This window comes from Cryptotermes secundus, unplaced genomic scaffold (genome assembly GCF_002891405.2).
Source record: "Cryptotermes secundus unplaced genomic scaffold, Csec_1.0 scaffold320, whole genome shotgun sequence".
Taxonomy (NCBI): domain Eukaryota; kingdom Metazoa; phylum Arthropoda; class Insecta; order Blattodea; family Kalotermitidae; genus Cryptotermes; species Cryptotermes secundus.
The window spans coordinates 1,120,291-1,134,789 of record NW_019731221.1 but is presented as its reverse complement, the minus strand read 5'-3'; the positions used below and the strand labels follow the sequence as shown (position 1 = coordinate 1,134,789).

General features: G+C 39.4%; 1 protein-coding gene across 9 annotated transcripts in view; it reads right to left on the bottom strand.

Annotated features, from left to right (window-relative positions):
* The window catches only part of LOC111866476 (zinc finger protein 384), a 448,072-nt gene that overhangs the window by 12,075 nt on the left and 421,498 nt on the right, over positions 1-14,499 (bottom strand). For 8 of the 9 annotated variants that reach the window (XM_033752265.1, XM_033752264.1, XM_033752263.1 and 5 more), the window contains one exon: positions 7,908-8,087. In XM_033752265.1, the coding sequence (XP_033608156.1) occupies positions 7,908-8,087 (180 nt within the window). The remainder of the gene's footprint in view (positions 1-7,907; positions 8,088-14,499) is intronic. The other variant, XM_033752267.1, reaches the window with a different exon arrangement.

Here is a 14,499-nt window from a genome sequence, read left to right as displayed (position 1 = left end):
TGAATATTCCCTGCCGTTGCAGAGAGCCTTTCACAACAATTCAACAAAACCCTGACTCTGTATCACCGATACAATTTAAATAATGTAGAATGGGGAGAGGCGGTCATGGCCTATATTACAAGTAGTATCCTCGAATTCATTAGAATGGCCAATGTACAGGCCGCGATTTGAACCGGGTACCTCCCAGATTCAACCTAAAGCGTTACCACAAAATCAAGCTGGTTGATACTTCGCTGATTATGTTTAAAAAAATGATATTCTCAAGGCCTCTCTGAAATCCTCACGGAGTTTTGAAGTGGAAACAAGCAAATGTAAAACTTCAGAACACAGCAAGTTAATATTATTAGGGCAGACTCTGAAACCAAAATCTTCTGTGACCATATTAATGAAACTAAGTGTATGTCACGTTTATATTTCTAAGTCAGAGGAATTTGCATATGCCCATGTTTAGAACTAAAAAGGAGTTGTCGCGGACATATTCACAAAAAAATGCCGAGTTTGATATGAAAAAATACCAAAATTAGATGCCTCAGTGGTTGAACTCATGAAAGAAGCCACATGCATTAAATTTGCTAAGGATATGAGGGAAATGTTTTTCATTAAAAAAAAAGAAGCAGGAAGTTATATACATAAACAGAGACAGACAGCAGAAAGCTTGAGGACGAGAGGGTCTGATCAAATAAATGGGCCCAAAACAGAGGAAATTTCTGTATTCCGGGAGGTCACAGCATCGGCCATTCTAAGAAAAAAAAAGTATATATGTACATGTGTCCTATTCGGAACGGTTTCCGAGCTAGAGTTAATTCACTGTAATGATTCGAAGTTATTGATGAGGAAGACACATTACGTACCGTTGCGAATGCCGGTATTTATTGTTCTAGTGACAAAGTTGGTACAGTTACATTTTTTTCCTTGGCACTACAGCCCCAGTGGGCCTAGGCCTACCTCCACGAACTTCTCCGTTCAGTTCGGTGTTTCTAAATCTTACACATTCGGTAGGACTCCTTGGGCGAGTGATCAGCTCGTCGCAAGGTCACTACCTGTACACAAACACAGAAAAACTCACACACATAAACTAAACATCTATGCCCTGAATGGGATTCGAACCCACGATCCTGGTTTCCAAGCGAGCGAAGACAGTACATGCCTTAGACCCCTCGGCTACAGTTGCAGTTAGGTAGTATAATATATTTTCGAAAATTCCACCGTCAACATGAGCACATTTTGAAACTCGGGTGAGGATATGGCGTGTTGCCAGTCTGAGTGCGTCTTGACTTTACTTTATGCGGGCGGTAACATCCATTATGTGGTCGAGCAGTTCCTCTCTTGTATCCACTTTTCTTCTGTTCACTTTACTCTTCATCCAACCTACAACGCTACAAACTCATGTATAGCCTTACGTGAGGTTTGATATAAGCTTCATCAGCCAGCACATTACCACAATTTCTTCACTGGTTGAATCTTCTCCTCTGAATAAAAATTTAGCAGGACTCGGATAAGAAAATTTAGTTTCGATTATGCTACAGCACTACAGATATAATGTTATAATGGTGTGCAAATTATGAGAAAAAAAGTTAATATACACCAAGGATATATTATGAAACCAGATCAAAACAGAATCAAATTCATATTTGTTTTCCTTCAGTATTTCATGTATTTGTCAGGGGTGGTACCTAACCAGCAGATGGGAGCGCTCTTGTGTCTGAAACATCTTTGTGGATGTCATCATCAGAGAGAAAAGTAGACCTTTACGTCAATATTACAAAGTTACTAGACTCTATTTTCAATAAAGTGTGACTTTTTAGCCATTGCTAGGCAACGGGTCAGTAATCACAATCCCGCAACACAAGAGCACGTGACAATAGGCCATCCAGTAAACTTAGTGTTTTCCGTGAGTTTCTTACCGAGGAGTTATAAAGGAACAGTGAAGACGCAACGAAGCAGTAGGAGGCTTGGAATAGAGAGCAGTAGTCGTGAGGTGAAGTAGTCGAGAGGGAATAGAATTGGATCGAGTTCTGGAGATGGCAGTCGTCGAAGGTGATTGAGAAGAAACGACAAAAATGAATTAAAATATGTCAAGAAGAATTCATGTGTGATTTGGAGTTACAGTGAGATTATTATAAATCCGTTACCAGGATACGACTAGCAAAGACTGAGAACCCTAGTGTGTGTGTGCAACTGGAAAGGGTGTAGAAAAGTGATAGCGCTGTACGGCCTACAGTCCCGAACTGTGTGAATGTATACGGTGCAACAAACCCAATTACCAATCCTAACATCGTCTTATAAGTCACCCCTAAAACTAAACTCCATGGCTTTAGTCCGGAAGCGAACTATACCGACCGAGCGACCGTCGCTTGTCATCGAAGTTAGTGTCAACTTTAGCGGATAGAGGGTGTCACGGTTTTCTAGACCGGATAAGTCACCCCTACGCTTGACAATATGATGTGAACATAATCACCACACCGGATATATCGTTAAAGGCATAGGACTTTCGTTTCCATAAGGTTGCCTACTATTGGTATGACGCACCTCATAAATGTTCAGACAATAACAGTCAGATAGGAGAAGGATCTCTGGTACGCAACGGAATCATATAACCTGATAAGAGTGTAGAATATATTACGGGCGGAAATTCGTATGTCGTTATAATGAGGTCGCCGATGCATTAAACGTGCATGCACCAGCTGAAGGTAAAAGTGATGAAACAAAGACAACAGAACGTAAAACGTGCATTCAACAAATTCCTCATTTACCACATGCATACTGCTTCAGATGAGTTCAGTGCAATATTAGACAGAGAAGATTTCTTCTAACAGAAAACTGGGAATGTGAGTTGCCTGAAATTAGTCATGATAATGGGGATCCAGTAGCAACTTGAGGCATGCAAATTCATCCATATACGAAACGTACAAATTATCACATTGCAAAATTTACAGAAACACTTATACTCTGATACAAAAAAAAAACTCCGTGGCCTGTAGCCCGCAAGCGAACTATACCGACCGAGCGATCACCGCTTGCCGGCGAAGCTAGTGTCAACTTCTGCGGATAGAATGCGGCGCGTGGTCAGCGCAACGAATCCCCACGGCCGTTAACTTCGGTTTTCTAAACCGTAGCCACTATTTCCTTGGAATAGCTCCTGAATTATCCTCACGAGGCTGAGTGGACCCCGTTCCAGACCAAATTTTTTTTATTGCTAGTGGGGTGGGACTAAGTCCCTTGTACTGCGGCCACTTCTGGCCTATTGTACCAGCTCCAGATGATAGGTGAAGGTGATTGTGGAGCAGCTGGTGGAATGAAGATTGGCAGGGGAAACCGAAGTACTCGGAGAAAACCTGCCTCAACGCCACTTTGTCCACCACAAATCCCACTTGACCAGATCCGGGATAGAACCCGGGCCGCCGCGGTGGGAAGCCAGCGACTAACCGCTTGAGATATGGCGCGGCCTTCCAGACCCATTACTTCTCAGAAAATCTGGTAGCGCCGGGAATCGCACCTAGATCTCTGGATCTGTAGCGAGGAACTCTGACCACTACACCACAGATACGAAGTCATAAAACCAGATTCACCATGTCTTGATACAAGATGGCATTTGTAGCCTATACACCTCATGTCCGAAGTCTTGGAGCAGTAGCGAAATTTATGGACAGACTGTCGGTCAGAAAAAGAGGAAACGTAGAAATCTCATTAGAAGAGTTCAGATTTTAAATAAAATAGAAAACAGAGAATATAAACACGTTAAAATCTTAAATCTCTTTGTAGCTTCTGGAAACCTGGATGATAATATGATACAAATAGGGCTTGTGGAAGTATTCAAGAGAAATTATATCGAACTTCAGCCGAACAGAGTCCATCTTTTCTTAGCTTAAATTTGGTAGCGCCAGACAACTTACAGGGAAACTATCCCATGTCTGATATCTGCCAAGACTGCCTAATGGTTCAGGGGCTGATACATATTTTTTTCAATGGCTAACACACCCCTGACCTGGCCTCTCATTCAGTTTCATGATCATTTTACAGACGGTAGGGATCCTTGGACGAGTGATCAGCTCGTCGCAAGGCCTCTACCTAAACACAGGACAACACAAACACTCACAAAACATCCATACCGTGAGTGGAATTCGAACCCACGATCCCAGCGTCCGAGCGAGCGAAGGCAGTTCATACCTGACACCGCGCGGCTACTCTGACCTGCCGGGGCTGATATTAGTTCACAGATAAATGGACGGACATGACCACATAAAATTTTATTTATTTGCAAGGAACGCCCAAAAAAGATGACAAAACCTACCATAATAATTATGGATGAATGTCAGCTTCACGAACTACAAGCCACACTGAATCAATGATTCTTTCTTCAAGCTTTGCTCCACTACCGAAATACTGGGCCTCATCAGTATGGGTTTTGACACAATGGTTCAATTACTGAACACAATTTCTACTTTCGTCAGGTACTAAAGAAATGTTGGACCGTAATGGTACAGTGCATGGGTCGGTTATAGACTTGAAGGGTGCTTATGATTCAGTTAGGAGCGAAGCCCTGTATAAAAGTTCTCATTAAATGTGGTAAACCCATGAAGGTAGTTAGGCTAATTTGTATGCGATTAAATTAAACCTACAGTAAAGTCCGAAAAGGTAGATATTTTTCTAACATATTGTCTACACAATAGACTGATACAAAGAACTTCTTTATCTCCGATGATTTAAAATGGTGTTTTAGAATACATCATTAGAAATGCCTGAGAAAATCATGATGGACTGAAAATGAATGGGCTAGATCAGCCGTGTAAAACATGCGGCCCCCATAGCCACAAAGTGGGGCCCCTCAACTTTTAAAGCTAATTGATATTAAAATCAATATTAAAATTTTAGTAAAAATATTTTTTGTAAAGACAATTTTCCAGCAGACCAGAAGACAAGAAGTATCACGCAGATATAAATTATCAGGCTGCAGGAAATTCAATGTTTTGCTATTTCTAACATAATTTCTTGTGTAATCTCTGTTTTTACATATTGAAAAGATGTTTGATACTTGTCAAAAATAGCATTCTCTTGCTTCTTAAAACTGTAAAATATGTGACTTTAGGTAATTATATTGAAATTATTCCTAAATAATAAATAGAATTAAATTTCCTTTTATCAAAATCTAATGCAGATTTCCATTTTGAAGTGCGGCCCTGGACTATTACAAGTTACTGTACAAGTTGAGTTTGAAATGCCTGGGCTAGATCATCTTCTGGTCTATGCTGTTGATGTTAATTTATTCAATGAAAACATAAATATTATAAAATACAAAGAGACACTAATAGACGCCAGTAAGGAGATTGGTCTGGAATTGAATAAAGCCAAAGCTTGAGGTATATTGTTGTTGCGTCAGCAGAATACAACACAGAATCATAATATATAAATAGAGACAATGAATCTTTCGGGAATGTGGCAAAGTTCAAATATCTCGGAACGACTGTAAGAAATCAAAATTACATAAAACGAAGAAACTGAAATTATTCGTCCAGAATACGTCTTGCGTCTTGCCGTCTGTTACCTGAAATGTAAAGACTGCTGTGTATAAAACTGCAATTGTATCTATGGATATGAAACTTAGTCTCAAATTTCGTGAAGAACATAGATTGGGGGTGTCAGAGAGCAGGATGCTGAGGAGAATATTTGGGTCGACGTCGGGTGAAATAAGAAGAAACTGGAGAGAAGAGAGTAATAAAGAGCCTCATGATTTGTATTCATAAAAAACTCCGTGACTTTAGTACGTAAGCGAACTATACCGACCGAGCGACCGCCGCTTGTTGGCGAAGTAAGTGCCAGCTTTAGCGGAAAGAGGGTGTCGCGTGGTCAGTGGAACGAATCCCCACAGCCGTTAATTTAGGTTTTCTACTCATTGCCAAGTATAAATATAATGATCCAGTCAAGCAGTATAAGACTGGCGGGGCATGTAGAACTCACGGGATAGAAAATGAGTGCAATCAGGTATTTGGTAGGAAAACCTGAAACGAAGAGACCACTGGGAAGACGTAGATGTAGCCTAAAGGAGTGCGTTCAACTGGATCTTAGAGAATGAGGATGCAGGTGTGGAGTGGATGTATCTGGCTCAGGATACGGACCAGTGGAGGGCTCTTGTGAATACGCTGAACAACCGTCGGATTTTATAAAATGTCGGGAATTTTTTCAGTTGTTGGGAGACTACAAGCTTCTCAAGAGGGCCTCTGTTCCAAGGAGTTTGATAGCTAATTCACTTAATTTTTCAGACAATTTCCTGTCGATTTAGTTTAAACCGTATTTAATTTTTCGCTGGAAATTAATTTATTCCAGACAAAAACACTTTGCGCAATATGATAGGCAGGCTTGCATCTTACAGTCCTTATTCTTCCCAACTATTCGAACCAAAATTATTCTCACGTTACTGCTTTTGTCCAATGTTCAGTTTGTTACAGAAAGAAAAACAGGCATATCGTATAATGAAATTCAGATTTTATTACAGTTTAACAATTTTCTCTGCACGTTGAAGGCATTTCTGTCTGTAACTTCTTATTTTTGGATGATGGGAGACCTAAGCATTTAACTTTACTGACTAAAATATTGATTTTTCCGGAAAACGATGTTGAGTGACATAAGTTAATTTCTGGGATTTTATGTAAACTTACACAGAATGTCCAACAGGAAAATTCGATATTCTGGGAGGTCATAATATCGGTCATTCTAAGCAAAAATTATGTGTATGTACAAGTGTCCTATTCTGAATCGGTTCCGAGGCAGAACTATTTCACTGTACAGTTCAAGAATGTTGACAAGAAAATTATATATATATATATATATGTGTGTGTGTGTGTGTGTGTGTGTGTAATGCCAGTATTTATTGTTAAAGTGACAAAGTTGGCAGTTTACCTAGTATAATATATTTTCGAAAATTCCACCGCCAACAATACACTTTGTAACTCGTGTGAGAACATCGTATCAGCATATTCGGCATTTTTGAAGATATGAAGCATTTTTCACAACACTCCTACAATGTCAATATCAACAGTCACAACGGCCAACTGGCGCTTCACACGCATTCGCACGCTTCAAACAGTGGCGCAGTACGGTAAGAGGAAGAACAATATTAAGCGCCAAATCCAAACTACTGATCAGTGAGGTAGCTCTATCTCGGAGACGAATCGCAATACAACAGAAGTACATACAGACTTCTTTACTTAGAATGACCAACACTATGACCTCCCAGGATTTTGACCTTTCCTCCTAGGATACCCTGTATATGTGAATTATACCCAAAAATGTGGAATGCACAACAATTAATCGATTAAGTGATTAATTTGGTAACTTTTAACGACCCATTCTTTGTACAATTTAAACAGATTTATGTAGGCCTACATAATATAATATTTCTTTTAGGCACAAACAAATATCAATATATATGGGCCTTTATATGAGCGTGAATTTAACCTTAACGTTGGCTTCTATATCAATTTCTTAAGACAGGTATTTGTAAGGTCACAAAATTAAGTAGGCCTGTAAGGCCGGGGTTCGATTCTCGATGAGGCGCTTGTATATTTTAATTGACCTAATTTTCCAGCTGCATTATGGCCCTGGGGTCCACTCACCTTCTAACAGGAATGAGTACCAGGAATCTTTCTGGGGATAAAGGGTGACCGGCACTTAAGGCTGACAACCTCACCGACATCTGTGAGCTGATTTTCTAGAAAGCGTGGGAGCCTCACAATTACACAGGCCTAAACGGCCTGTTACAGGGATAGCTTTACCGTTTTTGTACATTTTATCTAAGTCTCTTTCATTAATAATATCTCTACAAGCTCAGATTAATTTTGTCTTTTACAAGTATTTCTGTTACAAAGAATGGGTATTTAACCTATGCTTCTGAAAGAACAACCTGGTCTTACCTGACTCATGCGTGAACACGGCCTGGCACACGGAACAAGGCCACATCCTGAGAGACGTGGTGAGTTGCGAGGTCTCGGGGTGGCAGGCCAAGTGCTTCCTCAGGCTACCCTCGTTCACATAGTGCTTCCCGCACACGGGGCAGGGGTGGTTGGCTGTCCTCCGTTTCGCTAAATACGGATCGGCACGGGGATAAGCGAAATAAACCATTGGTCAATGCAGAAGCACGGGTTAAAGCACCAAGTAAGTCAAGCGTGTTAATATGTTAAATTATATAAAGTGGTCCAAAAGTCAATTAACCTAAAAAATTCTCCCATATTTTTGGAAATATTTAGATTTGAACCGGCCAGTTAATTTGTAGAACTGTATCACAGCGTTGTGAGTTGTGCATTTCTAATAATTTGGGTGAATTCATTAAGTAATAAAGAAGTTTCTAACGTAATTAAGATTACATTCTACTATCCAGTTAACTGGCTTTTGGGCCACCTCTGTTATGTTCTCCAGACTCGTCATCATGTAACAAATATGAAGTGAACACCCTTTGACGATCAAGATAGGAACCTCTACACCTGGCTACAGAGTGTCTATTCACATGATGGCATAAATAACAGCGGGGGGAATTCAAAATTATCCCCGCCTCATTTATTGAACAGATATAATTACAGCAGTATACTGCGATATATTTTTACTACATTTTACTACTATTTCGAGAAATTTAAAAAAAATCTGTCTTTAGCTACGATGTGTCCTGTGATACCTTACAAACAGCTTTCGGCTCGATTAAAATTTTCTTACGTAATTTCAGTGATATACAGCCCATAGGAAGACTGATGTCACCGTGTAACGGTGAGGGTGAGGGCACACCAAGGAAATTGGCAACCAAAACGCAACCACAATTTCCGAGAACCGTTATCAGCCTTGAGTTGAACGCATGTTACTGAATGGAGCAGCGCAAATTGAGGAAACGGCAAAGCAGTTCAACTCAGGCTGATAACAGTTCTCGGAAATTGCGGTTGCGTTGCGGTTGCCAGTTTCCTTGGTGAGCCATCGCCCTAAGACCCAGGTCCACTGATTTTGTAGACTCCTTAGGAAACCCGGCCTGGGAGGGAAGACAGGACCGAGCGTAAAAATGATGAGTACTCATGTAAATTCCTGTCATAAAAATTGATCAGAATGGGCAAAGGAATCCTTCACTAATACTGCATTAAGAAGTTTTTCGGCTGAATATACAATCAACTGCCGTTGGAGTGGTTTATTTTTCTGTTCCAAAGAATTAGGAAAGCCAGTTTTTATTGTTGTAAATCAGAAACCTTATCTAAAATTTGATTTCACTGGCTGTTCCGTAAGATAATTAAATGGGGCAGGGGGTAGCGTAGTTGGTTGAGGCACTATGCTACAAGCCGTAAGGTCGCGGGTTCGAGCCCGATGAAGTGGATTTTTCCAACTGATCTAATCCTTCCAGCCGCAATATGGCCCTGGGGTCGACTCAGCCTCTAACAGAAATGAGTACCAGGAATCTTCTTGGGGGTAAAGGGCGGCCGGCACGTAAGGCTGACAACCTTGCCGCCATCTATGAGCCGATTGTCTAGAAAATGTGGGAACCTCAACATCTCACAATCCTACGGGCCTCCACGGCCTGTTACAGGGATAGCTTTACCTTTATTTTGTGTTTTATTTCAAAGCTCCACATATTAACTACAGTGCTCATATAAATGCTACTCAATATATAAAAGTTTATTTGGTCAAAAACGATCTTTTTATATTGTAGCAGATGTTTCAAGGGAAACGGTGGATTTGAAATTATAATTCCCCATTTATAGACGGTCCTGCGACTAAGTAGCCTACTACTAGTAGATGTGTTTATAATTAGAGGATCCGTATCACAAGAGATTTTTATACATGTCTATGTAAATTTCCCATAATTTTAGATTTTTTTATATTTTTAAGTAAAATGTCGAAAATTATACGAAGATTACATAAAAATGTATGATTTCGAAATATGGAGCTGATGACATCTCGACCGCTGGCAGCTCACAAACCTCACACGGTGATTTTTTTTGGGATAAAGAACACCTGGTATTTTGTTATAAATACTTCATATATTAAGTTCACGTGTTTCGTCGTTTATCGTCAAGAAACCAAAATATTTCAAGAGATTTTTAAAAAATTACACTTTCAAACCCCCGAATTAATTTATTTTAAGCTGATCACAATATGGAAACTCAGGCTTACACAACAGTTCTGGGACTCAATACTAGATGGCACTGGGATAGGGAATGATCACCTAGACCAGCATTTCCAAAAGTGTGACATGGTGGAGTAAACGAGGGTTGCTTAAAATTTGACGATAATAAAGATGTTTACTTATATTTATTCATGTAGTACCATATTAAATAATTAAAATGAAATTTAATATTATATGCGATTAATAGATATCATTCAGGTTATTTAGTAATTATTCTCTTAAACCGTTAAAACCTATTTTAAGTAATTTTCTAGGTTGGGGCCTAAGCTGATATAAAGGGAGTGTCAGATTGGAGGAGGTTTGGAACCGCTGCTCTAGGCAACACGGTAAGTGGCCGAGTAATGTCTATGATCAGAAAGACAAATGTACACCACAGCATCAGAGACTACACTGGGCACGATAAAAAAATGTCAGTCCGTTACGTCGACTGTTGATAATGAGACGGAATTTATATTGGGAATATCTTTGTAACGAATCAACGAACAGAAAAAGGTTAAACTGGAGAGATATCTTCCTCATCATCTGAAAATTAATTTCGATAATACAGCTTACTAATTTAAAAACATTGCAGCTTAATCTGGAAGTCGATGTGAGATTAAAAAAAAAATACGAAAAATATTTTTAATTTCATTAGAATCTTCTGGCTCTCCTGCCATGAGACTAGTTAACGTTGTTATAGTATGAAGTATAAGGGCTGGAACTTCTTGGCCCTTGCACCGCGACCTACAGTGGCCTATTGTGCTTTTATTATAGTATAATGTTAAATAATGATAAGTTATTGTTGTATTTTGTATTGTATTTTGGCTGTGGAGTGTATTCATGCTTAAATTTCTTTTTGTGTCAAGCAAATGTACAAATATATCAGATTTCTTAAAACTGGCATATTATACTTTACAGATACGAAATTTTGAAAATTCTTGCGTAATTTTATACATTAATAGCAATAACAGGCCGATCACGGTAGCCGAGCGGTCTAAGGCATGTACTGTCTTCGCTCGCTTGGAAACTGGTATGGTGGGTTCGAATCCCACTCAGGGCATAGATGTTTAGTTTGTGTGTGTGTGTGTGTGTGTGCGCGCGCGTTTTTCTGTGTTTGTTTACAGGTAGAGGCCTTCGGACGAGCTGATCACCCTCCTAAGAAGTCCTACCGAATGTGTAAGATCTAGAAAAACCGAAGTGAACGTAGAAGTTCATGGAGATAGGTCTAGGCCCACTGGGGCTGCAGTGCCAAGGGGGAAAACAATGGCAATAACAGTACGATCGTCATTTGTTTATGAGCTTTCAAATCTTTGATAAGGGCAGAAGAATGTGTAAGACATGAGGTTAGTAAACCACTGCACAGAATTCACATCTATGAACTAGGAATACCATGCATTTAAGTCATACTTTCTTAAGTATGCTACAGGCCAGCTCTTAATAACCATGCTGTAATTTCCAAACAGAGTTTAAACTAAATGGCAAAACCCTTTCAATCATATGAGCCACTTGTATTTGAAAGTAGGCATCCAGTTGTACTTTGTATCTCAGTAAAATAATGACGGGCTATTTTAATGCAGTACTATACTTACTTACTTACTCATGTAACTGAGCCCTTCTTGAGGAGCCGCCAATTCTGCAGCTACTCAAGAATTTCCCAGCATTTTATGGAACCCGAAAGTTCATTTCCGTATTCACAAGAGCCCTACACTGGTCCCTATCCTAAGCCAGATCGTCCAATCCATATCATCCCATCCTATCTCTCTAAGATCCATTTTAATATTGTCCACCCACCTACGCCTTAGCCTTCCCAGTACTATATGTTATTAAAATGCTTTCGCTTTATTTTCAGACGTCACTTAATCGAAGCTCAGTTGCGGTTTGTCTCCTTTGGTAGAGGAACGGAAACGTTTGATAAATACAGTGGAAAACAACACATCTAAAATGACACAGAAAGAGCTGCAATTCAAAAAGATGAATAAATGAAGGTCAATCAACGACGTATCTTGGGATACCATATGATTAGCTACAGTGAATTAGAATCCTTAAATAACTGTTGCCCGAAGATGATCTCGTAAGGACGAAAGCATAATTACAACATATATTTTAATAACATTTCATACATTTAACGATTATTTTATGAATTAAATGTGAATTAGTGTTATTAATTTGTTGCATTATGGATGGAGAAGGAAATAACTACAACAGGGGCAGGAGGATCTCACACAGTATACGACAATTCCCAAATTTTGTTGACTATGACAAATCCTGAGACAATAAATGATGCATCCTAACATATGTGCCCCGGGTGCGATTTGAAAATGCTTCAAGAGCGATTCGGACTGTTGTCGACAACTACTGAGATCGGTGAGTGTTATCAGCACTACAAAGGTAGTGGCAATTGTTTCTCTTACCTGTTTTAACTTTCGATAACTTTAAATTACGCTCATATAGTGTATTTGTCATTTACTTCTGTTCTAAAAATGGATATCTTCTACGCTGAAGATGGAGGAGATTTGTTCCTCTGAAACATGTGTGATCATCTACTGAGTATACAGTGTCACATTCCAGAAGCATTCGTGTCTTCATAGTCATTGTAGTGAGTTGAAATCCCACGTAAACATTAACTGCTTACAATAAAGTCGTTAAAGTATTGGTCTTCGTAAACAGATATGCAAAGTGTTCTCTTTTACGGCGAAACTGAATACTGCACATTAAACACACACATATACAAGGGAGAGTCAGTAAATAGGTCACAAATGGATATAAAAAGTAAAACATGTGATATTCGAACCTGGAAAAACAAGTAATTCTCGTCATACCCTCCGCCAACTTCGATACAAATGTGCCATCATAAAGATTGGTTCAGGCATTCAAAAGTGATTGGGGGGGGGGCATACATAGGCAGAAAGGGCGTAAGTTTGCTTTAGGAAAGTAGGCTAAAAAGCGCGCCAACAGGTCCTACCCTGGGCAATTGGAATCCAGTCCACAAAAAGTATTTACCTCGGCCCCAACTTTATGCTTACATTTACATATATGATTCGTCTATTAGCTTCCGCTACTGAAACTGTGTATGCATTTCCAAATTCTCTGTGCGTGCTACAGGTCTCGCCGATATATTCTTCTAAATTAATTATTCTCAAACATTATAGATACAGAGAGTTCATTATTAGAGTAATTTTAAGTTTGTTGTTGTTTCTTAGGTTATTTAATGGTACTGTTCCATCTGCAGCGGTTACAAAACTAGAAGCTAAATTGTATCTGCGCTTATTTAAGCACCACGCCACGAAGATTACGGGGGTAAAGGGGAATGTGGTATAGTTCCACGCATTGCGTTCCACCACTAAGAGGTCAGTTCCGTGTACCGGCGACTTCACCCCGGCTAGCGGAGCCCGCAGGAACCGCTGGAATGGAGGCTGCCTAGGTCCCAGGGCCGATCTGGATGCTGTAATAGAAGATAGCTACCTCTGCTGGGAATCGAATCCCTATTCCTTGGCCAAATGAAAGGATTTAAGAAAATGTTTTGATTGATTTTAGGGTGTTCAACATCGCTCTTTCAACTATTATTTTTGTATGAAATGTGAACACGAATGACAAGTGTGTAAGAATTTGGAATCAGATAGGCGTGGTCTGTTTTAAAGTATTTCCACGGCATTCGTGTAGAGATGTGGAGAGAAGTCATAAAAACTTGAGAAGACTCTAATAACATTTCGAGATTCGAACCTATTACCTACACAGTATGAATACAGAACGTTATGTTTACACAACATGTAGCATATGATAGTTAAAAATAAGATCTTTGGTCTGCAGTTTTGTTTTTAATTGCCATGATTCGAAGTGCAGTCACGTTTTCAAACCTTTAAGATTTCCAAAAGACTGGACTCACTTTGTTAATTTCAAAACTTTTCTTAGAAATCCGTGAAACTAAGACAGCAATTCCAGTAATTAAAGTTGCAGTGAATGAGGAAGGTGAATTCCTTGGGAAAAAAGTGATGTGACTTGTTTTCAATAACCCATTAATCACCGTTCTGTGTCTTATTTAGCGATTTTCGCAATTTCTTACGGAAAAATAATAAAAAAAGTATTTCTGTACATAAAGTTTTATTAAAGAAACAGTGGCTTTTCGGGTTCCATATTAAAGATTTAACAATTTGGAATATAAAGATGGAACCTGTTCCAACCCCTGTTACAGTCGAAGTGACGCATTAACTCGTACCCACCTATTAAATTAAATGTCTGACGGATTAACTTAAGAGACTGACTGAATACTTTACTTAAATATCTGGTTGACCAACTGACTAAATGACAGGATACATTAGTTAAATATATAACCGACGGACTGATCTACTGACGGTCTGAGTTTCCATTTGGTT